The sequence below is a fragment of the Acanthaster planci genome, linkage group LG07 (genome assembly GCF_054643075.1).
Source record: "Acanthaster planci isolate LZ-2023a linkage group LG07, COTS_SCS, whole genome shotgun sequence".
NCBI classification, from domain to species: Eukaryota; Metazoa; Echinodermata; class Asteroidea; order Valvatida; family Acanthasteridae; genus Acanthaster; species Acanthaster planci.
Genome location: NC_141783.1, coordinates 18,844,991 through 18,872,700, shown reverse-complemented (window position 1 = coordinate 18,872,700; position 27,710 = coordinate 18,844,991). Strand labels below are relative to the sequence as shown.

The 27,710-nt window shown below is 42.3% G+C and overlaps 1 protein-coding gene across 4 annotated transcripts; it reads left to right on the top strand.

Annotated features, from left to right (window-relative positions):
- The first annotated feature begins 225 nt into the window (after positions 1–225).
- LOC110976174 (sodium-dependent multivitamin transporter-like) lies at positions 226–26,952 on the top strand. 4 transcript variants are annotated; one of them, XM_022229237.2, is made up of 18 exons: positions 226–377; positions 2,895–3,084; positions 3,852–4,071; positions 5,576–5,693; positions 7,445–7,512; positions 8,385–8,539; positions 9,050–9,190; positions 9,580–9,665; positions 10,771–10,812; positions 12,231–12,295; positions 13,228–13,316; positions 14,777–14,997; positions 15,792–15,945; positions 17,275–17,392; positions 19,042–19,181; positions 19,771–19,938; positions 21,609–21,642; positions 22,043–26,952. In XM_022229237.2, exons 1-17 carry the CDS (start codon positions 293–295, stop codon positions 21,634–21,636), a joined length of 2,088 nt encoding a protein of 695 aa, XP_022084929.2. In that variant the 5' UTR covers positions 226–292; the 3' UTR covers positions 21,637–21,642; positions 22,043–26,952. The 4 variants fall into 4 exon arrangements, with proteins under 4 accessions (XP_022084929.2, XP_086995437.1, XP_022084928.2 ...); XM_087139311.1 differs by lacking the exons at positions 21,609–21,642; positions 22,043–26,952 and having other exon boundaries at positions 2,907–3,084; positions 19,771–21,531; XM_022229236.2 differs by lacking the exons at positions 21,609–21,642; positions 22,043–26,952 and having other exon boundaries at positions 19,771–21,531.
- Positions 26,953–27,710: the final 758 nt, after the last annotated feature.

The following is a 27,710-nucleotide window of genomic DNA, read 5'->3' as shown; positions in this document are numbered from 1 at the left end:
TAAAAAAAATCTCTGGCCTGACCGCCCCCCCTCCCCGGAAAAGTTCCTGGATCTGTCCTATTGAGCCGACGCGTTTCATAGTCGGGGAGGGAAACGTGCGCCCCCGGACGACAGGAGACAAACCCGAGTGGTGGGAAAACTATTAGTAAAGTGGACGTATGAGGGCGCTCTAAAACTGTGTTTTCTTCCGGTTCGGTGGCTCCATCCCGTGGAAGGAAAATTTCCTTGTGCATGCCTGTAAGGCTGTTTGCGTTGGAAACCTGGCTTGGGATTTCGTAGGCCTACCTTACAAATGCTAAAGTTGTTCCGGCGAATTATTGTGGCTTTTGTCATTGTGGTTCTTGTGGGTCTCTATTTCAAACACGTTGATAAGACCGGTACGGTAAGCTCTTAACTTGTGAACTGAGTCTGAAGTGCGGACTCAATGGCTGAGTTCGGGCGACTTGTTCTCGTTTTGTTCACGAACAGCTTGATTTGTTGTTCGTGTGTTGGTCGCTCGCTCGAACGCTGGGAATGTACAACCGGTTATTAACGCAAGTAGTTATTTGTGGCAAGCAACATGCAACATGGCAGCGTCCTTGTGCATTCTTCGAGAGTTAATGTTGGATAACTGGGCTAACTTCTTTTTCATTTAAAAATTCATTTCTGTCATGGAAAATTATTAATGTTAATTTTGCAAAACTTTCTATTGTCTTCGGCTTTGTAAAGCCATATCGACACTTTTATGGTTGTCCAAAAATCAAATCTCACGAGTTTTTCCGTGTGTTCGTGTAAACCCTGATGAGGAAGTGGTGTGTGATCCTGTTCCAAGAACAGTGTTCTTGGGTCGTGTTCCCACCGTTCGAGCGCAAGATCACGAAGCCCCCGTCCAGAACGGACTGCCCGAACTCGACCAAAGAGTTTTAATTAAAATTGGACAATGTTGGAGTGTACGCATATGCATGGTGTACTGGTGTAAACTACAACGTAAGGCCTCAGCAGCTCAGGCTTACTTCTAGAGCCTGGGTCAGTGGTTGTGCATGGCAGCCATTTTTTTTTTCTGTAAGACCTTTTGTGCTATTAAGCTGATTACTCTTGTTCTGTACCAAAAGTAATTACCGTAAAGGTGGCTGCTACATGTATGTGTTGCTATACACAACCTAGGCTTTAGGCCCTCAGTAAGCCTGATTGCAAGAGGGCCTACCGCATGATTAATTTTAGATTTTTGCCCTGCTCGACGTTTATTGTAATTATATACTCAGTGTTTGCCACGTCGGGCAGGGCAAAAATCTAAAATTAATTAACATCTACCCGGGCAAATCCATCCTTGGAAATACCACATGAGTGATTTTGCACAATGGTAGAAAGGCATTGTGGGAAGGAAAAGGGAGCACACACTCATGACAATTACATTTTGGTATCAGTCGACGTCAGTCAATCCTGAAGGAAATCTCTGACTTTCATCTTTATTTCAGAACAGCCTTCCATTGCCGGGAAATTGAAAGAGATTGTAAATAGCTGATGGCAGAATTATCAGCAAATTATCATTGCAGTGAGATCAACAGATCAACCAACTGTGCCTGACATTCATGGCCATGATGAAATTACCCTGATAAGTCATGTTAGGCCTAGGACCTTAGCATTTTTATAATCATGTTGCCAACTTTGTTGGCGGTGATCAGTCCATCAGCACGATCGCACTCTCTACTTACATGACTTACACAGCTGCAAGTCAAAGTTCTGCCTGGGGTTTTGAATACAGCCCTGTTAGATCAAGTCAATGCTGATCAGGGTACATTTAGGCCCATTTCACTCAAAAAATTCCACAGATTTGACGCGGTAATATTTTTAAGTGTCTAACAACACTCAATGTCCCTGCCTGTTCAGTTGTTTTTTGAACAACTGATGAAAGCTTAACACTAGCTCCGATACTAAAGTGACAAAGCTACAACCAAAAATACACCTGCACAAGGTGGCGTGACATGCATGATACTGGACTGTCAAGTGGCCTGCAACTGTCAGGCTCACTCTTCTGGGAGAGTCGAGATTAATTTTCCTTAAAGTTATGTCTGTGGGTGTGAAGTAAACGGAGAATCTGCCACATGATGGCTCTCAGTTGCAGAAATTCCTAACATAGATGGACATACATGTGCTTTACCTTGTATGAAGAGCAACACAGAACAGTCCTGGTCATTGCAGATCTTATTTAGGTTACACACTCTTACTATTTATGACTTAAATAAATATCTCACTGGTATCTTTACGTACAAATTCACCTATAATCTTCTGCCCAATAGTTGCTCTTCTTTCTTTTCTTCAATCCAAGATGTGCTCGGTTATTCTACCAGATCTCATCACAATTTGTATGTTCCATTCACCCGCACCCTATACTCTAGTTCTACTCTTCGCTTCTGTTATCCCCGTCTGTGGAACATCATTGATAGGGAAATCAGAACAATGCCGTCCATTGGCCACTTCAAGTCTTCTTACAAAAGAGCTCTCCTCTAATATGTTACAAAGCTTCCCGTCCTTAGACAATGTCTTCCTTCATGTCATTCTTTATCTCACCTTTACTCCTGTATCTATTCATGTTACTGCTCATGTTTACCCCCTTCAACTCTTCACTTCCGTTTTGGATGTTCAGTCTAGTCTTCACTGTTTGTCGCATTTTTCTTATCTGTTGTCAGTGTTTTTGTCCGTCGTCCAGTTGTCTGTGTATAAACTGTTCCCTACAAGCCCTCGTTTATATGACCAGCTCCATACTTCCTATCTTTTCAAGTTTCCTCTATTTTCTCTTATTATATTACATTGTATTGATGGCTCTTATTTATTTTACGTGTATTCTTGATTCGTATTTTAATGAAAATATGGAAATAAATGTTGTGTTTGTTTTTGAATTCACCATTCTCTTGTAGCACCTGGTTCAGTAAAGCAGCCAGCTGTTAGACGAGAACGAGGGGTGGCAGGCAAGATGTCGGGAGCCGAGTCCAATGTGCATCCCTTTACCTGGTTGGACTATGTCATCTTTTCTGCCATGTTGGCAGTCTCGGCATGCACTGGACTGTACCATGCATGTGCCGGGGAGGGACAGAAATCAACGTCCAAGTAACTAAATCACATTTGCTTGAATAACGATAGCAATAATCCTAACCATGCCAGACGCAGCACAGTGCATCGAGTGAAAAAGTCTGATGCAGTGTGATGCACTGGGTAATCAACAGCAGCAAAACAAACTGGCAATGTTGAGACAAAGGGAGCTAGTCCCATTGAACAATGCCACTGTTGGATCTTGTGGTGACTGGCAACCAAAGACTCCTAGGCTGTTTGACCTGGGGGAGAGTTGACCTGTTGAGTCTTGTTACACTGGACAGGCAGTCCACTTTGACCGATGATGCTGCCCGATGTGTCTGGCAGGGTTTCTAGCCAAAGTAGCCTTGGAGGGTTATTCCACATGCATGTGCACAAAATGTGGTGTACTTTACATGCCTGGAACAAATCGAAAAGCATAAATGGACAATTTTTACTGACTAATCATGTTCATTATAAGGCTCATCACAACTCAACTTATCAAGGCGTGCATATGCACTGCACAGCTGTGTTTTGTGGTGTAAAATACTTGTTTGACTTTGACGGAACTTTGAGATGCTGTCCGGTTCCAACCAAGAAAAGCTGAAAACTTTTTCTGAATGGATGGTGAACTACTTTGGTGACAATATTACAAAGGAGCAGGGCTCACAAGAACTTGGATTGTCTTCATCTAAGATGTGTAACGCAATCAAAATATTGTGCAGCTGAGCAAATTTTTACGAAATTCATACCAAACTCTGTGAAATTGGCTGCTGACCCTTTTGTTTGATTCCCTTTCCCACCAGGTTCCTGATGGCTGATCGCAGCATGATGAGTCTCCCTGTTGCCATCTCCGTCATTGCTTCGTATCTCTCGGCGATCACCATCCTGGGCGTGCCCTCTGAGGTCTTTGTCTACGGCATCCAGTACTGGATGGTATGCTGGAGCTTCTTCATCGCCATTCCCGTCTCAGCGCTGGTCTTCATACCAGTCTTTCATGGGCTCGGATTGACAAGTGCATATGATGTAAGTACATATACACATAAACAAATGCCTGGCTATCTTGTATAAAGACTAAGCTGCCTGCCTTCTGGGACCTCCCATCATTAGGCTTATCAGAAGAGAGATACTAGTGGCTACTGTTGTGGCACCAGACTCACACTAGACTTAATCAAGTCAGACCTACTTTGGTAGGTGGCACATTGCAACACATGATTAGTCAAAGAGGAACGTAACTTTAATTTTACCGTTTGTGTAGAAGCTACAGTAATGGCTTCTAATTCTGGGCACCGAACTAGTCTGTGTGGAACAATCCACGGTCTTAGTGCTAGATACATGTAAGTGAGAACTATCTTCTCCGAGCGGCCATGAAAGACCAAAGAGGGCACGTTGTTAAATAAAAATGACGATCCTTTGGTGGGAACTCATCACGATAGGCGCCCAAGTTGATGCACATTTGGCATGGTGCATGCTGAGTAAGTGCAAGAAATTTATGCCAGATTGCATGGTTTTTGCATGTGTGCTAAACCCAGGAATCCAGTTGGAAAACTTCTCACCGGCCTGGCTATCTTTCGCCGGTGAGGGCGCACTTCAGCTCAAGAATGATACAGGAAACCAAAATTGCAGGTCTCGATAACGTATTATTGAACCTGGAAATGCTTAATTGGAATACAGTTTTTTTCAGTGGTAAAATGTTGCGGACGTTTGGTGATAAAGATTTTGTATGACAGTCTCTTAACCCTAACCCTACATAATACTACAAATTACTACTTGCAGTAAAATGTAGTACTGAGGGCTGTTGCTTGTAAGAGGACATGACTTTATTGTTCTGTGAAGCCATAAGATACAATAGATAAGACAATGTACCATGCAGTGCTGTGGCACCATGAATGCATGGCTTTATTGTTCTCTGTACAAGTAACAATGGAAGTAACCTAGCCAGAAATAGTAATTTGTAGTGCTAGGTCCTTCAGGCTCAGGCTATTACTTAGTATTTTGTAGTACTAAGTACTGTAAGCCAAACAATATGCTTAGCGTTAATCTATGGAATGCACTGCCGCAGCTGGTATGTACACAGTGAATGGAAATTTTCCTCTTTCAGTGTAATTAAAAAACTTTCTTCTCAATGCAGCACTCTTATATAAATGGGGTGAATGGAATTTTATTTTCCTTTGGTTTTACTTTGCTCTTTATTCTACTTGTTGCATTGACATGCCAGAGTATATACTGGTAGGGTTAGAGGCGTTTGTCTCCAGAAACAGTCAAGACATTACTGATGTCAGCAAGGGTAGGGTATTTATTAATGCCCTACTGCCAGGACAGATGTATCCTCACACTGCAGCTTGGGCTCTGGTCTGGTTACCTGACTTCATCGCAACTTTCTCTTTGATCCTTGAATCTGTTTTCATTTCATCCTCCCGTGTCAGAATCTTTTCAGTGTGCTTATGATCACTTTTATGTAAAAGGCGTTAAAAGAAATGTTGAGGTTTTATGATTATTAAGTTTCTCTTTTTGTATATTTGTTATGCAGTATCTTCACAAGCGTTTTAGTCCATTGGTGCGTTCCATTGGTGCGTTGTTCTTCATTCTTCAAACGCTCTTGTACCTGGCAGTTGTTCTTTATGCTCCAGCGCTGGCTTTAGAAGCAGGTAAGGTTTGTACACTGTCAGGCTTATGCAGAAAGTATCGCTGCACATTTTTTTTTCTAAGACTGAGGGGAGGAAGGATAGCCATGAACCATTTGTGGTTCACTCTGCAAAAGTGAGTGATAATTTGGCCGAGAGTTACAAGCCGTTTAGAGAATCTTGCGCTGGAAGTTGAAAGGGACCGTCACGTTTTTTACCCATGCAAAGTCCATTTCTCTCAGGATGCCAAATTTTGTGATACATCGAAACGAAAAGCTTGGCTTGCTCTTTATTATGTCAATTTCCAAAAAATTCCGAAGAAAGGGCTTTATGGCACATTTTTGCAGAAAGGGTCGCTTTTTTTTTTCAATTCGTGTGTGCGAACGTGAAAATGACATTTTTGGTAACTTGCTTCGGCCAGACCTCAACATTAATTTTTTAAACTACTTGTCCATCTGGCAAGTAGCACTGAAAACTTACTTACTTGAGGTAAGATTGTACTCGCCCAAACCCTGGTGTAGTTGCTCATTGCTTCCCAGTACTGTAAGTTCCTTCTTGGCTACAATACAACATGAATATACATCACCCTCAACTATTTCATGTATGCAGAAAGTGAGCAGGACTCTGATGCATCATTCATGCAAGTTCAGGCAACGGCCATTTCTTAACCACTCGACAGTTTTGCCTGGTGTTATATATGCAAAAAGTACACACACAAGTACCAGGCAAAATTAAATGTTGCAGTCACAGACATATGTAAAACAGTCTCCGAGCTCAGCAGCGCCGCGCGTGCAGTAACCAATGAGGTTTGGTACCCAGACACAAGGGTATTTTACGGTTTATTTGTGTATGCATCTTCCCTTGTGTGGAAATGTGCCCTGTTAAATGTACAGCGTGCTTGCTTAATATACGCGAGTTTGTACATGTACGCAACAATGCCAAAAATTGTTGTACGTCACATACATGTAGCTGTTTACTTTTTACCACTTTTTTATAAGTTTTTGTGAAGAGGAAAAAACAAATCAAAGATAAATTTGCTGACTGAGAAATGGACACTTTTATTTCAAGAAAAAAGTACCCATCCATCAGGCAGTTTGTCCTTAATTTTTACTTGCCTGAAAGAAGGCTAATGGGCGGAAAAAAACAAATGTGACTTAAGAAATATTTGTAGCAAAATCCACTTGAGTTGAAATGTGTTCAACTTACAATTTCTGCAATATAGACATTTGAAACATCACAGATTTTTGTATTCATGTTTGGTTTCATGGCTTCTTCAGTGAAATGTTCCTTTTCTTATTTGCTAATGGCCATCCGTACATTTATCAGCCCCTGGTAAATAAAAGAGCAGATTGTACAGGGCCCAATTTCATGGCACTGCTTACCGCAGAATTCCGCGCTAACGATCTCCATTCTGTGCTAACCGCACTAGCAGAAAAATTCTGCGCTGACTGTTTAAGCACAGAATCCTTAGTTACGGGATGTACACATGCAAACAACCCACAATTCCTCGCTAACCCGTGAAATATGTTGGCTGTAAGCGCAGAATTTTCTGCTACAGTAATCGCCGATTTTTCGCTTGCTGTAACCAGTGTCACAAAATTGGGCCTACATGTAGGTGATGGTTGTTTTTTTTAACCCTAACAGTCCTGAATGCTACAAAGTACTACTTAGTAGAAAAATGTAGTACTCAGCCCTGTCGCTTCATTCTTGCTTCTTGCCTTTCCAATTTCCATTGTGTATTTTGTGTCTGATTTTGTACAATATTTCCTCAACAGCCACCAAGTTCCCAATATTTGCCACCGTACTCACCACAGGAATACTCTGTACTATATACACTGCACTGGTAAGCAAGTGCAAGACGTTTTTCTTGCTGTAAGAATTTTTCTTTTCCATGTCAATACCGGACAAGACAAAACTTGCCAAAGGTCACAGATGTATTCAGAGATGCAGCAGTTTTCTGACCTCTTTATTTTCTGTGGTTATAAAGCAGGAATGCCTTAGAAATGTTCAAGAATTTTAAAAATGCTGACCGTAACCCTGCAGGAACTAAAATTATTCAGTTCAGTGATTGGTAGGAAATGTTCTGAATGATTTTCTGTGGAAAATTCACAGGAGTTGGGAACTTCAAACCCAGTCCCCGAATTGGACATGGGCAGGATTTGAATCCAGGTCTTAGAAGTTGAGGGTGAGGAGAAAAAATTCTTTGCCTGCCTGCCTCCCACAGATGGGATTTTGGAATCTTAAGGGCCTTGTTCAGAACGGCGCCCCCTAACAGCCAAAAAGCTGAATGCCTTTGTACCATTTCCTGTTACGTGTAGGTGAATTCCTGGCATGCAAATTAAACACACTATAAAAAGGTCTGACTCTTTGACAGCTGGAGCCAACTGTCAGTTTCCCTCACTCAAACTCTCGCAGCCTGGTAAAACAGTGCTGTGTACACTTCATGCACAAACTCTATAGGCCTCTATCATGGGGCAGCCATCTTGCTTTTCTATCATTCAAGGCAGTGTAGCCAAACTGAGGCTGGAAGTAAAACAGTCTGCTGCCTTTTGTCAACATGTGAGCTTATATTACTATTGCCAATGGGTCTGCAAGAAACAAGGCAAACATGGCAGCACCACGATAAAGGTCTATACCTTATTATGGAATTCTCCATGTATCAGACATTGATTGAATTTTACTGCCGTTTTCTTTTGGTTCCTGGGTGGTATTCAGGGTGGCATCAAAGCTGTCATCTGGACAGACGTCTTTCAGTTCATCGTTCTCTTTGGGTCCCTCCTTACTATCACCATCATGGGTGTCATTCAGGCCGGGGGAATGAAGTACGTCTGGACCTACAACAACGACAGGGGACATCTCAACTTCTTCAAGTGAGTGCCCTCTGTGACCCCTTGGGGTCACTGAACTTTTAAGAGAATGTTTAATGTGAAGTACCTGTTTGTTTCAGCAGTGTTATTGTGAAATGAGAATTTTTTTAAGCAACAACTGTAGCATGTCACCAGATTGTTTTGGTGCCTCTTCATCATTATATCAGTGGTCTTTGATCTTTCCTAGAGGCTTCCTTTTGTTTGTGAGATGTGGTTTAAGAAGTAAAATCTCTCCTGTGTTCGCATTTCATAAATTTGTCATGTCAGTGGTTGTAAGATGAGTTCTCGGGTTTTTTCTTTGCTGTTGTGGGTCATTGTTTATTGGAGTATATTGGAGTGCTTCTTGTGTGGCATTGTTCAATGCACAGAGATTTTCTTCAGCTGTCTTACTCTCTATTCAGTTGAATTGTTTTCTTGACATCCTATGAATTTAGCCCGTTTAAAGTTTTTCCCCATTCACAATCAGTAGCCAAACACAACATACTCTACTCAGATTTCCACTTTTGCTTTTAGCTTTTCGCCGGACCCAACGGAGAGGCTGACCTTCTGGGGTTTAATCATCGGTGGCGTCTTCAATACCCTGCCTGTGTGGGCAGTCAGCCAGACATCCGTCCAGAGATTCCTGACAGCGAAGAACCTCAAAGAGGCCAAAAGGTGAATCAGTGTGTTGATTATGCAATCAACTTTATTGATACGAATGTGAGGTTTACACAGGGTGTGTTCCAAGTGCTGTCTATTATAAGATTGTGTTATTGGCATATGTATTCATAGTAAAGCCTGATGCCCCGCATACCAAACATGAACAAATTTTCAGAGATATGTAATACGGAACTGCTGCAAACTGCATGCTGACTACAGCGACCTAAAATACAAATCACAAAATATGGAGGGCCTGACTTTTCGATCCTAGCAGAATCTTTCTCAAAGGCAAAATGACATGAACAAATTTTAAAAGAAGGAGTGAGATTTAGATGTCCAATTTTTGGGTGATTTGACCAGTAATGACCACGGATTGATATGAAATGCTCTCTTGTTTTGTTCAGATCGGTATGGTTTGGTCTGCCCGGCACTGTATTTGTCCTGACCCTAGTCGGCCTCATCGGATTGGTCCTGTTTGCATACTACAACAGTAAGCTGTCTTTGGACTCCTTCACACTGTGCTTTGACTAATTAACAGCATTTTTCCACCCAACTATCTCTAACCCAGGATGCTGCAAAATGGCTTATTATGTTACGCTTAGGAAATCAGTAGACATTTTTTGTGATAAACAGATCCTATTTATTAGTGCAAACTGTCTTAAAGTGCAATGCAACCAATGCCTTCAGTGCACCCGTTTGCCCATGAAAAGGGTCGCTGGCACGCTTGAAATTCCGTACCACACACACAACTTCTCAGCTTGTGTTGAACACTTCAGGTCACATACCCGAGAAACCTTGGATGGAGATGCTCCCCTCAGTCTGAGTATAAAGAAATCTGATCTCCTTGGCATCTGTAAATTGAAAAAAAAAGGGTTTTCCCCAGCCCACTCACCTTGAGGCTGCATGCTTACCATCGCAGATTTGGAAGAAAGGTGTTTTGAAACACCTGTGTCATGCCTGTGGAGTTTAGCTCGATGTGGCTCCAAGACATAAGCCTTATCCACTTGTTCACAGAGCCAGTCGTAACTTTGATTTTACATTTTCAAAATTCCTCAACCCAAAATTTCACAAATGCAGTCTTGCATTTAAAAGTCAGTCAGCGGACCACATTTTGAAGTGGTATTTGGCAGGGATAGGCCCAGATAATACAAAAAAAAGGCGAGAATCAAATTGCCCAAGAAAATACTGTTAATTGAGGACAGCTTTTCTGTTACTGAGCTAAGCAAACTTTGAACCATTACATCTCTGAAGCAAATAATCAAAGGGTAAATTGTGAAAGCAGGTGGGTAGTAACGATAAATGACATTTATTGATTGAATGGGTCTATTCATAATCATTCACCTCTGCCTCATGCCGTGGTTGAAACACAGCTGCACCTTACGTCAAGCATGCAAAAGTTTCACTTACGCTTAGGTGTCTGAAACATGCATCATGTTTTTAGGGCAGAACATTAATCATCCACTTAGGCAGTGGGCGGGGCTTACTGTATCGGTCCATTAAAGTACATCGTTGGCTCATAAATTGGCTTGGTGTTGCTCATGTCTGCTGCATTCGGTCCACTCCTGAGACTTTTGCTCTGTTTGCTTTTTCTTCAGACCTTGAAACATCGCTGGTCCTCGCCAACTCCACTGCAACAAGTATGTATACAGAAGCATTCCAATTGACTTCAGTCACAATCATTCTCCATTGACCATGGGATGATTTGTAGCTGCTCTGTGCATGGATGGAGGGGGGTGTGGTGCTCAGTGCCTTTAGTTTTTCTAAACGTCCAGGTCTAAGGGTTCGAAGACCCTCTTAAAAAGCATAAACCATGCAGGGATCTTGTTTTGTGTATAGAGTTAAGGGCAGAACAAAGACATTACGTGGTTCCACCATCAGCGATAACTACATGTAGTAACCCCTCTGCCCTGCACGAACAAAAATATCCTGAAACCCACCCCCTCCCCTTGGCAATAAAGCCCTGGACCCATCCCTGTGCACTGAACCTGTCTTGAGAAAGACGTCTTACCAACTTGTCTTCCAAACCACTCCAATCACAATGTGAATTCTATTCACCTTCCACTAGCATACCTTCCTTACCGGTGCAGTGCTACTGGTAGAGGGTGCTTTCCAGAAGTTAATTCGGCAGGCCTTGCCAAGAAATTCAGAGCATACCTCACATTTAATGAGTCAGCGTATTAATGCATGCACTGTATGATGCTTCTACACAGCGCCTGCGCACACCACACAATATGATGCTCGACTTTCCTGCGTCCGTTTCACATGTCTGTTGTACGCATGTGTTTGACGACGACGGCATGGCATGTCTGATGGTTTTTCTCTAGCCAGCTCTGTCATTGCTGAGGTGTGCTCGGAGTTTCTCCAGCAGGCCCGGCAAGACCAGATATGGTTCAGCTTCACTTCAGTACCCTCTGTCGCCGTACAGAGTATTTGCCGGGAATCGGTGCCGGAGTCATACAAGAGTATGATCAAGTTTCCGAGCAAGAACGAGTGTAGATGTGTTGTTACATAGCAACAATATTCCCTTGATGGGAACTCATTGCATGCCCATAGGTTCATGTGGATTTGATGCAGGACATGATGAGCGCATTTTACTCATTTCTATTTGAATGTGTGGTCTTCAGGCACGTGCTGGGTGCATGCACAAAGACAGGTCAGTAACTTTCCACCAAGCTCTCTGTGCCAGTGAGGGTGTACTTAACTCGGACTGCATAGAGTACCGAAGTGAATACGTCTCGGCACAAGTATGTGTGTAAAAGGCATTCAAGCGAGAGCCATGAGCTCACACCCGCACATACTCCATTCATTTGTATGGCACTTGCTGGTTCGAAATGATGTCACACTTTGGTACTCTATCGGGATGGGAAATATAATCCAAATCCAGTCTTGGGCCCAGACTGTTTCCTGGCTTCAAACGGTCCAGTATTGTTTGTTGAGAACTTTCTCAAAGCCTAAGAAACTCACAAATCTTTATCAGTGCGAGAAACATCCACATGTAACTCCTGGTCATTGTACAAAAGCTCCTGTTATTATTTTGTGTGTTATTTTCCCTTAGCTCCAGTGATGAAAAATGATGGACCCCAGCCTCATTACACACCAAACTATCAAAGCTCAGATCAGGTAAATACCAAATGAAAGTGTTAAAGTCCAAATAGACATAGTCAGTGATTTAATATACATGTTTACATGTTTGTAAAATAAGCAAGTACACGTATAACAAAGATGGTACATCTTAGCTCAGATATTATGAAATCGACCACAGTGCTAAGCGTCAGTGTGCAATTGAATATAGCATTTAATTCATTCAATTTCAAATGCCCTTCATTTATTTAAAAGTATCAGTCAAACTTGCTTTTCTGGAAAAACATTTATTTTGGCTGTGTTCGCATAAATGCAGTGCTCCACTTTGTCACAACAAAACTAGCTTGATTGTGATGGTAGGCTTTATTGCCATGTGCCCAGGGGCCAGTTTCACAGAGCTGCTTGAGTACAAAATTTGCTTAATCACGAAAAACCTTGCTTAATAAACAAAGGTTACCAGCTCAAACTCTATGTGATTGTCATGCTAACCAAAAGACAGGTAAATACCATTCCAAAACATACATAACAAAGTTTTGGCCGGTAACCTGATTTGTCAAGCAAGGGTTTTTCACTTTTAAACAAATTTTCACTTTAACAGCACTATGAGATTGGCCCAGCTGCCAAAACAACTGGCCTGTGTACTGATGACTGCACAGTTTGCATGTGCGTTCTTCCATGGGAACCAGGTGGAGGGAAGACGGAAGCTGGCCTATAAAAGCATTCATGTAAAAAAAGGAAAAGTACAATGTCATTATCATCAGTACATGGGACTGTTTCACATGTAAGATTACAACAGCAGAGATGTTGAACGCAGAATTCTCAAGGTATGACTGAGTCTGCAGTCATGCTTGGCGATCTACAGTCAGACCACAACACAGATTAGCTCATAGCCATCTGGGCAAAATTAATGCAGTTGGACAGTTAGGTTGTCAGTGTTCCTTTGAGAGGTGTCTGTTCTTTTCTTCTTGCAGATTTTGGTGTATTTTGTAAGCCTGGAGTTTGGCAATATACCTGGTATTCAGGGGCTGTTTGTGGCTTGCTTGTTTGCTGGGACTCTCAGGTGAGCTAGCAGAAATATAGCCGATATGTAATCAGGATTTGATGATGCTTATGGACATGTCATTCAGCCGTCTATCACATGTCTATCATTGTAATGATCTGGATTGGTTACAATTCAAAGTCTTAACCACTTCCTGCCGGGGACTCTGGAATTGGAGCCGTATGGTTTATATGCGTGGCCGGGGTTTCTGAACTCGGACAAAGGAAACAGGGCCCTGTAACAAAACACCGTACTCCGAACAAAAGACCAGGCTGCTGGGCATTACCAACATTTTTCACTCTCAAAAGTGGTGATAATCCAGCCTTGTTTTGAAACCGTATACCAGGGTTTGGGGCATTGAGAGCGAGTGGATTACCACCGGGGACAAAAGCGCTCCACCACCGCAGTGATGAGCCACACAGCACCGCTGCACGCTAATCTGGCCCCTATTAAAAAGAGGTCAGCAGTGCACTGAGCCAACACCGCACAATCTGGGCTCTGTTTACAAGGCTGCAGGCCTGGCTGAAATACTCGGGCATCAATGAAGGTCACCTGTCAACTTAAAGTAGTGCCTAAAGATTACTTGGTGCGGCTATAAACGACCGTTAAATGAAATGATGAATTTTTGAAGGATTTTGAAAACGGAAAAATGATAGTCATGCCAGCCAACATCATCAACATTGAAAAATGCCCCGGCATGAAGTGGTTAATTTTAATGCAACTTGGTCCTTCAATAAAATTTTTATCCTGTTATTTTCTCTCAGTGTCCTCTACGTTTGAGACAAAAGGAATGCATTTGAAGTTTAAAGCACACTTCCTTGCAAGAGGGGCATCAGGAACTCATAGTTTTGTTGTCTTGTTTCGTTAACCCCTTGACATCGGGACTTTTTTCTGAAAGCCGACTCTGAGAATTCCATCCTGGCTTGACCACGAAGGCAACCTGCCAAACCGCAAATTCTCGGTTTGTGGCCCTTCGTGCTCTGCACGCTTTGATTTACACTGTGAAAAGGCTCATTGTTCGGTGGCATGCGGCTCTACTCGCGCTTCCACATTCCCGTTGCCTCTTTTCAAAGTAGGGACTATTGTGAAGCTGGTGATTATGGTGCAAATCGGCCTTTTCATTTCTTGGCAACACACAAAGGCCAATCACCATATATACAAGAGCCAGGGTCTGCCTTCTTTCACCGTGTTTGCTCGAGCATGGACCGAGAATAATAGCTGAAAAGCAGGCTGAGGGATCTCAATTTTTACAGCGGCTCTTACCGCTTCCCGGTGAGAAGGGTTTAAATAGCTCTGGTTTGCACTCTATGCGTCGTTTTAGCGGGTATAAAATCTCTGATGAAGAGGCATTTTGTTGTTTGATGCAATGGTGTTACTTTAAAACCAGAGGATAAAAAAACAGCGCTCTTTGAGTTGTAAGAGCTTGGATTTGCAATAGAAAATGGAAATTTGTAATGAGCAAATTGTTGGTTTTCGTTCAGCACTGTGTCGTCAGGACTGAATGCTTTAGCCGCCGTGACCTTAATGGACGTTGTGCGGCCATGGAGAGGTCCTCCCAAGCAACGCGCGGACTCAGACGCCAGCCAAGAGGGCTCGACCAACACTGCCAACAGCGCCACCACTTCAGCGTCAACACCCCTGACCTCCGTGGCCGTGAATCAGGCCCAGGACCGGTGGGACACGATCATCTCAAAGATACTCAGTAAGTCAGATTGGCTGTCTGGCCGGATTTTGCAGACCTGCAAAGTGCAGAAATTTGTTAAGTGAAGAAAATGTGAACTTAGCAGAAGCTGGTTACCCCCAAAAAACCTCATATAATGTGTACTGTTTCCGACTGGCTCCCATGTGACTTTGCTTTGTAGATAAATGTGCTTAGTAACCACTTAAAGCAGCTGTGTGGAATTTGGCCAATAGAAACTGCCGACTGGTACTTTAACAGATTGTGATGTTATCCTCACACCTAGCTGTTGCTGTCATTTTTTTTTGATGTGTGGTGGAATTTAACCATGACAGAAACTGCATTTCTTGTGTGTGCCTGTTATCATGGCTGTAGTATTATGATTTTAAAAGAAACATGAAAGCTTCTTCACCAACAGTTTATAAAAGATACTTGAGACTTATTCCAAATTCAGGAAGGACAATAATTTTTCATCTCTGATGCATTTAGGTTGCTTTCGTCTCTTCAGTAACGATAATTGATCTTTTACATTCAGTGGGTCGTTGAGGTCTGGTGAAAAGTAGAAAATCTAACAATCAATTTCATCTTAAAGTTTTAACGCACTTTTTTGAGAGTTAAAGATCTTCACTTTTTATGCATAATATGCCTATTATTGTAGGGCTGTTTGTGAAAAAATTCATTTTCTCAAACAAGTGTTTCTCCAGGCTGACAGTTTTGCAACCTGATTTTGTAAATGTGGTTCCTGAAATTTCAGTTTTACCTTTTGTCGGCTTTCTTCACGTGGAAAACTCTTAAGACCATTATGCTTTTGCTTACAGCTGCTGTGTTCGGCGTCATAAGTATTGGCTTAGCTTTCCTGGCTTCTAAGCTAGGCTCTCTGGTCAAGACGGCTAACACTGTGGTAGGTGGTGTGGGTGGACCACTGCTTGGTGTGTTCTCATTGGGCATGCTCTACAGACGAGCCAACACTGGGTGAGCAGGAGTTGATTATTACCTTTCAGGGGCACCTCATCGGACGACCCACCGCTGTCAATAAACAAGGTTTCTATAGCAAAATGCCACCTTTGAAGCATGCTGGTAATACAGTATAATAGGCACATGAATTACATAACAGCTTCAGCATATTATGTGGGCTCATTAGCACAAAAGAAGGAAGAAAGGAAATTTGGTCAAGCTGGCTGAAGGATGTATTGATGATGTCCATGACTCGAATCCCAGAGGATACCATACTTTTTTATTTCCGGTATGTTTCCCGTGAGAAAAGATAACTTTTGAAAGGTTATGTAATTTACTGGCACCGGTACTAGCCAAATTAGTGGCCTTGAATTTTGTTTTATTCAAGAAAAAAACTGCTCACTTCTCATGTTTCTTGATTAAACCTCACTTATTAGCATGGCGCCCATATGACATTGTGTGATAATATATTACCAGCATGCTGTGAACATGACATTTTGCTTGAAAAGCTGCATTTGTTAGTGGGTAGTAGGATTGGGAGTCAAAAGTCAGGCGCTGTTTAAGTTTTAGTCTCTGACTCGTCCCAAGGCAAGATTGTCTGTTTGATCCATGAGTAGCAATCTACAACACAACCAGTAGGGGACCAGTCTGCCCCTGTTGGTACGGGCCATGCACGTGTGTCATTTCTTATTCAGACCTCCATGACAGACTTCCTCAAAAAAATGCCATCTTTGTTCCACCTCATTCTAGGAGGAGCAGTCGGTGCTCCTGTTGGTTTTGAAGCTGGACTGGATTAGACCAACTTTTGTGGTCGCGAAGCCTTGGCAAACGTTCCCATATGGAAACAATAACTGGGTCCAGTTTCCTGGAACTGCACAGCCAAGGATACCACTTCACAAATGTATGTGAAAAATCAGCTGGGAACCAGTCACAGCATACATGCAGTGCCTGGTATTTAGGCTGGTGACCAACTTTTGGTTAGCAGCATTTTTTTACCACTCAACACATTCCCCCTTGACGCAAGGGAAGGCCAGGACTGCATATGAGGCCCTGTGGACTGCCTAAGAGGGCCCAGGAACGACCTACTGGGGGTTCTAAATCTCTGTTTCATCTTCGCCTCCAGCTCCTCCTAATTCTTCCCCAACGTTGGACTTTAGCTCAGCAAAGATGGAAGAATTTTAATTAAATTTCACTATCACAGGCTCACAAGCATTTTCACTGTCAACGACTAAGCCTGCGACGAATCTGAGGCAAAAATAAAGATGTGATTTAGAAAAGCCCCCATGAAAACAAACAGTATATGCGTACACCAATGTTAAATCATGTTTTCTGGTGAATTTTCCACAGCGGGGCTCTGATAGGAATCCTTGTAGGTTTCTATCTGGCCCTCTGGATGACAATAGGGGCAGCAACGCACCAAGATGAAAACGGCAACATCAAAGAAGATGCCTTTGCATTGTACAGGGTAAGTCAAGTTGTATAAAGGCCTCTTCACACGAGCGCTGAAAACACATGTCTGCGACAATCGGCACCACAGCGTCTGTGTCTTGCTATGTGTGAGATTTCTTCGCCGACTTTCACACGGTGCAATGTTTATCGCGTAGCTGACGTTCCTTGTTCCGCCACGATTTGCAACTTCTACTGACATGTCTGAAATGGCTGAGCAAAGCAGTGATGGAAATAGCTGGATTCGCATCGCGAAATTCGATACATTTTGTGCAAAAAGCGAGACAAACATGAAATTTCCATTCATAATTTTTGCGAATTGAAATTTCTTTTAAAATCATGCATGCGGCCACGGCGAGCTCGCGGCACGGATCGGAAACCGGTGCCGGCCCATACTGTACTGTAGTGGCTTCACAGCAAAAACGAAGTGTTTGACAAAACAAACTCACCCCCAGTTTCTTGCCCAAGTTTCGCGCAGCTCGAGGCCCATGGATCGTGGAGAAACAAGGTTGTTGCAATTTGGTAGGATTATATAGCACGTGCAGTTCGGTACAGTATGGTACAAGGGCACACATGGACATTCAATACGGGATAAGTGGTGCCATGAACTACACGTTGGAACATACACCCCAAGTGCGATACCAGCTTCGCACGTGTTAACTTCTGTCATTTTGTTTTTCCGTAAAATACCGTAAAGAAAAAAGAAGATTTTCTGGACTTTTGAGGAAACAGTGGACGGCATTAGGATGATGGCTAGGGCCGATATCTAGATGAAAATTGAGGGAGCCCTGCACAACCACAAGGTATATCAACTCACAGGACCCTCGCGACGATCAGACTCTGCATTCGCACGTCGGATCACGGTGATCATAATACAGATTTTGCATCAATGTGAAGTCTTTGAGGAGGTCTCGATCGCTGCGACGATCACTCAGAACCTGTGTTATAACCCTGCAATTTCATGACCCAGATGGACTTTCACATGACATGATATCTCTGCGATTGTAACGTCGATGTGATTTCATCACACAGGACCTCTGTTATCGGCGCTCGTGTGAATAGGCCTTAAAACAAATGCAGAAACTAAGTCTGTTGCTAAACCATCAAATGGTCAAAAGCAATTTGTGAAAACCGGGGACAGTTTCATGGTGCTGATTATTGCCAAGGAGAGGCATGTGCTAACTGTAGCAGAAAATTGAAGTACACACCGTGGCCAGGAATTGGTAACAATTAGAAGCATGTTCAGACTTCTGCTAAGGCATCAGGAGGGGAATGTGGCAAAGCAGGCATGACTCATGCTCAGTGGGTCAGGGGTTCAAATCCACCCACTGGCCATACATTGTGGCCTTGGGCGAGCCACTTTACCCCTACTTGCTGCCCTCTACCCAGGAGTATGAAGGATACCAGGGATCAACCGGCAATGGACATGCCATCCCATCCTGGGGTAGAACCAATCTCAGTTGTTGCATACCAAGGAAACCTGAGATAAGCACAGGCCTAATGAGTTACAATGATTCAGGACAGACTTGGGTGCTTGCCACACCATTCAAGTATGTGCTGCGTATTGTGTCCATGAAATGAATGGAGCATTCCATTAGCATTATATACCGCTTTACCAGCCTGAATCCCCATTTCTTCTAAGTATGAGAATCCTGTCGTGCCTTGTAGGTCTCTTTCATGTGGTACAGTATGTTCACCAGTATGGCTACCTTTCTAGTGGGAGTTATAGTCAGCGAGATCATACGATGCTGCATTCCAGATGAGAGATACAAGCGAGTGGACCCACTTCTGCTGGCAACATTTCTGAGGTAAACATGGAGGGGCTGGCTACAAAGAAAGATTGTACAAAGAGAGGTCATGGCTTAACCCTAACTGTCCTCAGTCCTCCAACAGGTGAAGGACTGAGGACTGTTAGGGTTAATGTACTCTGATTGCATGCACACTTGCCCTGGCGTGGGACCAATGCTGAAACTGTCACTGATGCTTTGTGGCCTCCTAACAGGTGTAATGAAGGAAGGATGGAGAAATTGAATTACCTGTGGATGTGGATGGGGGGACCCATGTTTTTTGGTAGGAATACACCTGTTGTGTTTCCCTGCATTTTTGCTTGTTCTCAACAGGGGATTTGGATAGCTTTGAAGACAGAAATTATCGCTTCAAAGCATGCTGTGCTTATGTGTTCATGATTACCTTAATTTGGGGCTGTTTTGCCCTGTTTTAAATATGACTGACCCCCCTCGTAAACGTTTGATCTCCCACGTCTTACAATTATGATTTGACTTACAATGGACCTGTGATACACCTTGATCACAGATACGTAGCTTTGGAATGGAGTTTCTTTGTCATATTGGCTTCAATTGATTAATCTTTTCTCTGTTTCTTGTCCTGGGACTACAGACCGAAAGGTTGGCATAAGTCCTTCCCGGGCACGGATTCGCACAACCCAGACATGCGGATTGGAGATCCGGTGTTCCAAAGTTTACTGGCCTCAGGCAACCAGAGCGTGGACCAGGAGAATGAGTCGCTGCTGGGTGATCTAGAAGGAAATGACATCCATGAATTAGGGTCAGTTATAAACGAGGTCACAGACATGAGAAGCGCGCAGTATTAAGCCAACTTACAGCACTAGGGTCTGAGTCCCTGACTTGGATCTGGTTTGGATGATGTTTGGTAAAGCTGTGATTATCGATGAGTCAGTTCCAAGGAATGAGAACCAAGGAAGTCCTGTGTGTTCAGTCTAAATTTATGTGAATAGAGTAAACTACTCTTGTTATTTAAACTGTAAAAAACAATTCGGATTTGGAAGGTGTACAGTTAACAGTTTTATCACACTACCTGAATTTTTTTTTTTTACCAAAACGATTGTTTTAATTAGTGGGCATTATTTTTGTTTTTTATGATATTAGTTTCTTATTCAACAGCTGTTGCAGTCACATGAACTTTCTTTATTTGGCTGATTTGTATGGTCTGTCCTTTCTTATTTCCTGGATCTTGGAGTGATGATTGTTTGGAAGCATCTTGAAACCAAAACCTTTCGGGTCCCTTCAGATAAGCACATTCTTTTTGGACTTAATTTTCCCATGTAAAAAAAAATTGCTGGAGAATGGTGGAGATTTCCAGCAACTCCAGATAAGATGGGGGGCAGGGTTTCTCGTCTGAATTTGTCCATTGTAGTGAAGTTTGGCATTATACTGTAATAGGGATCAAACAATGAACTAATGCCTCCATAGTTGTGCTACTGAAGTCCTGTCATATGACATCACCGTACAAAAGTGTGACCATAAGTGAACTTGGAACAAACGATTGGCCATTTCAGGAACCAGAGGTCCATATTTTCAGACATCACATCTTGTGATGAGCTAAACATTAGCCCTTTAATATTAACCCCCGAAATGAAAGTTACTGACACGTAACTTTGAGCTTTTACTCTGAAATTTAAAGTTTGTAGTGCAAACGCACAGCGTCTGTATACGATTCAGGTGAAAAACGTGTGTGTTGGGCGTCTCTCGTAGCAACCATAACTGAAAGTCACAATGTACATACTATGTTGTAACTACATTTTGCCTCAGTAGCAGTTCCAGGGAGACACCTTTTTTAGGGAAATATCTTGTCGCTTTTGCCCACCTTTTGCTTTTGTTCTCAACTGGTTATTGAATAGCTTCCAAGGCAGAAAATATCACTAAGATGTCCCCACTTATATTTTCGGTTTCACCTTCATTTTGGGTATTTGTAAATGACGGCTCGGCCTCTGAGTCATGTGGTATGATAAAAAAAAACACACACTCTACCTCTATTCTGTTGTAATAACCAAGTTCACAGATGATATTCGCGGTAAATAAAAAAATTGATGGGCAGAAGAGAAAATGGAGTTTTGCTCCTCAGAGTACAGTCAAGCCATAGTTTTTCGTGTAAAAGAGCAAAGAAATGTTTCATTGGCGCTTGTAGTTTTACACCCGTTGGTGGTTGAAATAACAGTCCCATCTCAGCCCAGAGGCAATAGAAAAGAAGAGCTTAAGTGTTCCCATTTTACGTCTTCGTTAATATAAATACTAGTAATATTGATGAGGGAAGGAGGTTGCCCATGTACTAACACATCTTAAATGTGCACTAAATAGGCCTATGAACTAATAAAAACCAACACTTAGAGACAGAAGTGGACTAGCAATCGTTAATGCGTCTGTATGCCTCTCCAGCATGCCTTGATACAGCATGGTCACTTTTATTTGTCTTTACAGACGCGACCAAGATAAACCGTCATCTTAAGCAGTGGTAAGAATTCATTTATAGTATTCCATATCACCTTTATCTGCCTGCGCAACGAGTGCGACATTTCTGAATCATTCTCCCTTTCAAACCACTGTTGGCTACATCCGATCCAGTTTGGGATTCTGGTGTTAAAGTAACATCACTTGCTGGCCAAATTCATCCTTTTCATCTCGAAACCAATGGAAGACGAAGTTTTAAAGGGTCATTGAACTTTGGAGTTGTGGATTACTTTCGACAGTTGCGGATCGTGCACAGACCGTCCCGAACATTTTCTATTCAACGGTCAGCGTATTTCACTTTGCGGCATTTGAGATGGTTTTCTGACGAGGGAAACTAATTTGGTACCTGTCGACTGCATATCCGAGAAAACCAAAACTTTCCCTTTTCCTGTTTCTCTTCAAAGGTCAGAAATTCTGCGGGGAAAATGTTTAATGATGGAGCAATCTCAAGAGTGACTCTTCTGGCTGTTGTATAGTGATATGACACTCAAATTGGTGCGACAAATTTTCTTGAAGCTCGGTTACTCCAGACTGTATTCTCATTTCCTCAAGTAATCCAGAACTGTTGATGATCCAGAACTGTCTTATAGGTAGCCACATACAGAAACAGTCCTTGTCAAAGTGAATTGCTTTTGGAACAGCTATGTGGTTTTTTAATTCCTACCCTATGTACGGAACAGCCATGCTGTATCATCAGACGTTTTCATCCACAATCAAATCATGTGATTTTAATTCAGATGTCTAGCGATACTATTGCTTGTCAAGTGTTACCAGCATATCAAGTGAGTGCTAAACTCGCCAATTCAGTCATTCAGTTGTTGGTCATTTTTGCGCGAAGTCCAAATGCTCTTTACGCATGACAGTTATTGACCTCATCGGTCAGTTTCGTCCGCAAACGGAGCGTGGTGACGCCATGTTGTCGGCATGTACAGTATACATGTAGTTCAATCCCTGCGCTCTTGGGGAGTATGAGTTGACTTCAGTTGAGCGTAGGCCTGCACTTGCCCTTGGCCCAATTTCACAGCGCTGCTAAGCACACGATTTTACGCTGACAGAGGCTCCGTGTATTTCATGGAGACCGTGAGCGGTAAGCGCAGCGAAAGGCACACTTAGGCCTAACTTGGAGAAAAATTTTGCTTAATGCAGTGACATAACCGCAAGCACTGTGGTGTTAAAATCAACACTTTTTGGTGTTATCAGATGACCACACCATAGGGTATTGCTTTAACACCGCTAGAGTTACTTTGCACACCTACAGTGCACTGGAGGGTGTTAAAAGTAACACCAAATAACACCAAAATTTTAACACCAGTGAAAAGTGTTGATGTAGTCCTCTGATAACTCCAGGGGTGTTTAATTTAACACCCTGGTTTTTGCAGTGAAAAAAAATGGAAATCTCTGTGCGCGCAACCGCGCCAACATTGCCACGAAATAACGCTTAAAGCTATATTTTCTGTCATACCGGTAGTAAGCACGACTTCTCTACTGTTAAGCAGCGCCATGAAATTGGGCCCTAGGCCATCTATAGCTGATTAACCGTGCCAAACCGATGCTGTCTACGTACGTTATACCTATTTCCTCTTGTCTGTAATTGGGTCATGTTTCAGTTTGCTCCAATCGGGACCGCCTTGAGAAGCACCCTGGCACAAGAATTCACAGGTTTAATCCAAACGAGAATCGCTTATTTCCTTTGTCGTCGTTCACACTGTTACTTGTGACCATAGTCTTGCGACGGTCTCGAGTGCAACACTGTTTATGTTTATCGTTTTCAACGGGTTTTGCAGCCCCTTTACCCTTGACATGTTCTTAATCGCTCTTGCGTTGTTCAAATTCGACCATGCTTTGCCTCACATTGCAATGAGCACCGGATGGGGGGGTGACCTCCATCCCCTGTTGATTGGCGTCTGATACGTGATGACTTTATAACTCGACCATTTAAATTATTTAACATAAAAAGGTAAATTCATGAATCATGTCCCCATTATGAGCACCATAGTATTTAGGTTGTGGCTTGCCAGTATTGAAGTTTTAGTAGTATTTATTTTCCAACGTGCACTACGGTAATTTACCTCTCAACCAATAGTAAGCTTTATAACACCTCACCCGCTGATTCTGTATCTTGATTGGCCGAAAGTGTCCATGTGACGCTTGCTAGTTTTACTATTTTTAAACCACCGCTTCAAAAAGACTATACCATGCAGCTTCATTCTGAAAAAGAACTATACCCGTAGCAACGAAAGCATAGGCGTGTATTTCGGCTCAAAGCGAACAACATTGGTTAATGAATGTATTCAAACGTTGCCGTTCCGTTTGGAATTCTTGGATTAAATTTGATGAATGTAAATTCCAGTTTGGTGTTTCGTTATTGATTTTTAGCTTAAATTTTGCAGGATCTGTGGGGAGGTGTTATAAAACAAATATTGACTGCTTTATCTCGTGGTACAGTAAAACTAGCCTCCCGAGGTGATCCATGGAACATTCTATTTTCCTTAGGCAAAGCCGAGGGAAAATATAATGCTCTATGGATCACCTTGTTAGTTGGATCACCTCGGGAGGCTAGTTTTACTATACCACTCGAACCAGTCAATATTTGTATATTACTTGTCAAGCCCGCAGTCACCGCCCACAAATGACCGTCGCCGTTGGTATTAACCATACACAGGGGTGTGAGAGGTCAGCTTTTTAGCTGATGTTAGTTGGTTTTTTTCTTTTTCTTTTTTCTTTTGAGAGGTTGACCCTGGATTTGGGTTTTTTATATATATATATAAATACCTAGTCTATACAAGAGTATTGGAACTTTTAACATTTCAGTTTTTTGCTAGCTGTTTTCAGCTTTGAGGTTAACTGGTCGCTCACACCCCTGCATGCAAGAACATCCTATTCCCAATACAATGCACATTGATCGATTGTAAAAAGAGTGCTGAATCTGTCGAAGCGTGTTTCCACGTGCGTGTACATTGTCCGTGTGCTTTGGAGAAAAAAAAATCAGGAGAGAAAGCAAACGAAATTAATACGCGTAAGGTGTGTTTAGCTTGATCAACGAATTATAAGCAGGGAGTACCTTACATAACTGCGTTCAGTTATTGCGCCTCTGGCTACAATGGTCTTAATACTAGTATAAAGATAAATCAAATTTGAATGGGGGAAATTTGAATGGGGGAGGGGTGCTGATACCTTATGACACTAGAGGGAGATGATCATGATACAGACGTACGAGGGCGAGTCAAAATTAATGCAGTTTGTTCGATTGCTCAAAAAAATAAGGCACACGACCAAACAACCGTCGCATCCTCCAAAGTTGGCGCCCTCAGACTTCCATCTTTGGTCCAATGAAAGAGGCACTGAGGGGCAATTCGTATGATGGTGATGAATTGAAAACGGCTGCAAGGAACTTGCTACATCAACAGCCATCAGAGTTTTACGAAGCTGGGATTCATGCCCTCATCCTAGGGGGAACACTACCCTTGAACGATGTGGTGACTATGTTGGGAAGTATTGTGAACCTGTAATGTATAGCTATATTTTGACGCATGATTATGTTCGATTGCATTCCTTGTGTAGGCCTAATCAAAAATCGCATTACTTTTTTGACTCGCTCTCTCGTACATCTGTAGTACATAGCGTGGCCACGAAAACTTCGAACGGAAGCAAATACAGTCACTGCTAAAGTAGTACATACACTTGAAACGTACGGAAATTAAAGGGTCAGGCATGGTACGCACTATGAACATCTAAAAAAAAGACGTCAGGTGCAGTATCAGTGGATGGTCATTGTTAATGTACTGTGTATATTATGTTAAATGTTCGTAGTGGCGGTCACTATCCTATGCTTGAATAATTTGTTGACATTTGTTGACTCCAAATAGCATGACCCGTACAATAAAACAGAAACATAAATTATAAAGGCTCGAGTGAGGTACTGTCAGTGTTCTGATTAATTAACAGCAGACATGAAACGTCAGGAAATAAGACCTAGGCTGGGTACTATCGCTACGTAATAGGTACGTAGAAACAGAACGTAAAATTATAAAGGTTCACAGGGCTCCGCGAGTATTTTGATTTAATGAGACATATACCTAAAAAGGCCTTCGGGTACTGGATCTCTCACGCAATGAGAACAAAAGACAAGAAACAAACAAGGTTCAACAAATACCGGGAATACCAGTTACGACGAGAATGTACATTGCTTCCACGGAACCCACTAATTCCACTAAAAGGATATGTGCCCGCATCTTTATCATGGTCGATTTTATTACTAAAACGAATTCAACTGTTGGAAACTGTTTAATATAGAGTAGATTGACCCGGTACCCGCGAGTATTTAGCAACAACGTTCTGACCCACGTTGTGGTCCTAGGCACTAGACCTTGCTCATTTTAAAAAATTATGATAATTTACGATAGATGTGATGTTACTGATAACCAGTCATTCATCTTGTTTATTTCAAATTCAATCATTTGATGTAAAGAAATAGAATTTTAACGATGGTATTGAAAAGAGTTTGTGTTTACTTTTTTTGATATGAAAATAGTTGACAAACTGCTTTGAAAGATTTCTACATGAATGTGAGTTGTGTTCCACTCGTGCACGGCTAGAATCCTCATTGCAGTGTTTGTTCATGGCTGACGCAAGCAGTCAACAAGCTGAATAATAACAGTGAAGCAGTAGTCGGTCGTGGTGGGCGGTATCCTTGGTGGAGCATGACAAGCAAAGCTTTTCCTTTGCTGAGACGTGAAAAACCGTCTTATGTCCCGTTGTAGCCCACCGTGCATGCATGTACATATTTGTGGATATTCGATTCAAATGTCACAGGGCCCAAGCTAGTTGAGTATCTTCCAAAGGGGTTTAAATCTGCAGAAAAAAGAACACATAACGACTGGACGGAATTCGTTTGGAATAGTCTCTGAAGGTTTAAAAACACCAGCCCCGAAGGACACATAAGATCATGGAATTGTGTAAAGTTAATATGCTGAAACATTAAAAGACTTTAGGTCAGTCTGTGAAATGAGATTGTTAAGCTATACTCGTTTTTCAGGTGGAGTTTTGTTTTGATATCCACGGTTAAAATATACTTTAGCCACCCCTATTGATGATTTACATCTATATTTACATTCAATATTTTAAAGGTTATTACTATGTATAAGAAAGAGAAGCAACTACGACGGGTCTTTTTCTAAATATATATAGATATTAATTGAATTGCCGAGAAGTAACGCCAAAAATTATATTTAATATACTTTGTTTTTAATTTGATTGTGTATACTACAATGAATGGCGGCATTGTAATAAATGTTTCCGACTTGATGGATGGAAAGCCGTAGAATTTTCTGTAACTTTCTTATTAGTCGCTCAGTCTCAAAAGCCATAAGTAAGCCACTTACATGGACGGTATCCTTGCGTTGTTGCGGGCTGAAGGACGATGTAAGTACGATTATAATTTTAACCAATGCACATGACTTCTTGGTCACAGTGTGGAATGAAGACGACGAAAAACTATGCGAATCCTGTCGCGAAAACACCAAAAGGTGAGCGTTGGGATCTTCAACAGTAGTTGCCGAATCAGAAACGCAAATTTCTGCAAAGGACTGGGTGTGTGGGGGGCATGGAGTCAATCCAAAGACGTGCTGGGCCATGGAAATTTGAGGGGGGGGGGACTGGCGCACATCATACGACAGATGGGGCGCCGTTGATGATATAAATGTACACTTTTGATATGTATACTTGCGTCGTATTTATAGCTTTTTGTGTTTTTCTCCCTTGTTTTGGTACTATTGAATACATATACATACAAAACTACCCTCAAAATCCGCAACATTTCTTTTCTCATCACGAAAAAGTGGGTGATGATTCAATTGTATATCCCCAGTCACTCGGTCAAAAAGAGGTGGGGGATTTGTACACCTCCCCCATCCCTCTGCGGTCGTGTACCAAATGGCAATATGATATAATGACTGCACCCTTTTGAGAGCATGGATCGAACTATTAGTCCAGTTTTTCGTCTCTTGATACTCTTTGCTCTCGAAATTAGATATCATCAGAATCAGCTGTGGGAACCGCGTTTGTTAACTCGTG

What these genes read in the sequence shown, in the direction of transcription:
- LOC110976174 (XM_022229236.2), top strand. Translation starts at nt 293, where the DNA reads ATGCTAAAGTTGTTCCGGCGAATTATTGTGGCTTTTGTCATTGTGGTT. An exon ending in CAAACACGTTGATAAGACCG is followed by an intron (nt 378 to 2,894) that starts GTACGGTAAGCT and finishes ATTCTCTTGTAG; the next exon opens with CACCTGGTTCAGTAAAGCAG. An exon ending in CTGCTGGCAACATTTCTGAG is followed by an intron (nt 19,182 to 19,770) that starts GTAAACATGGAG and finishes CTGGGACTACAG; the next exon opens with ACCGAAAGGTTGGCATAAGT.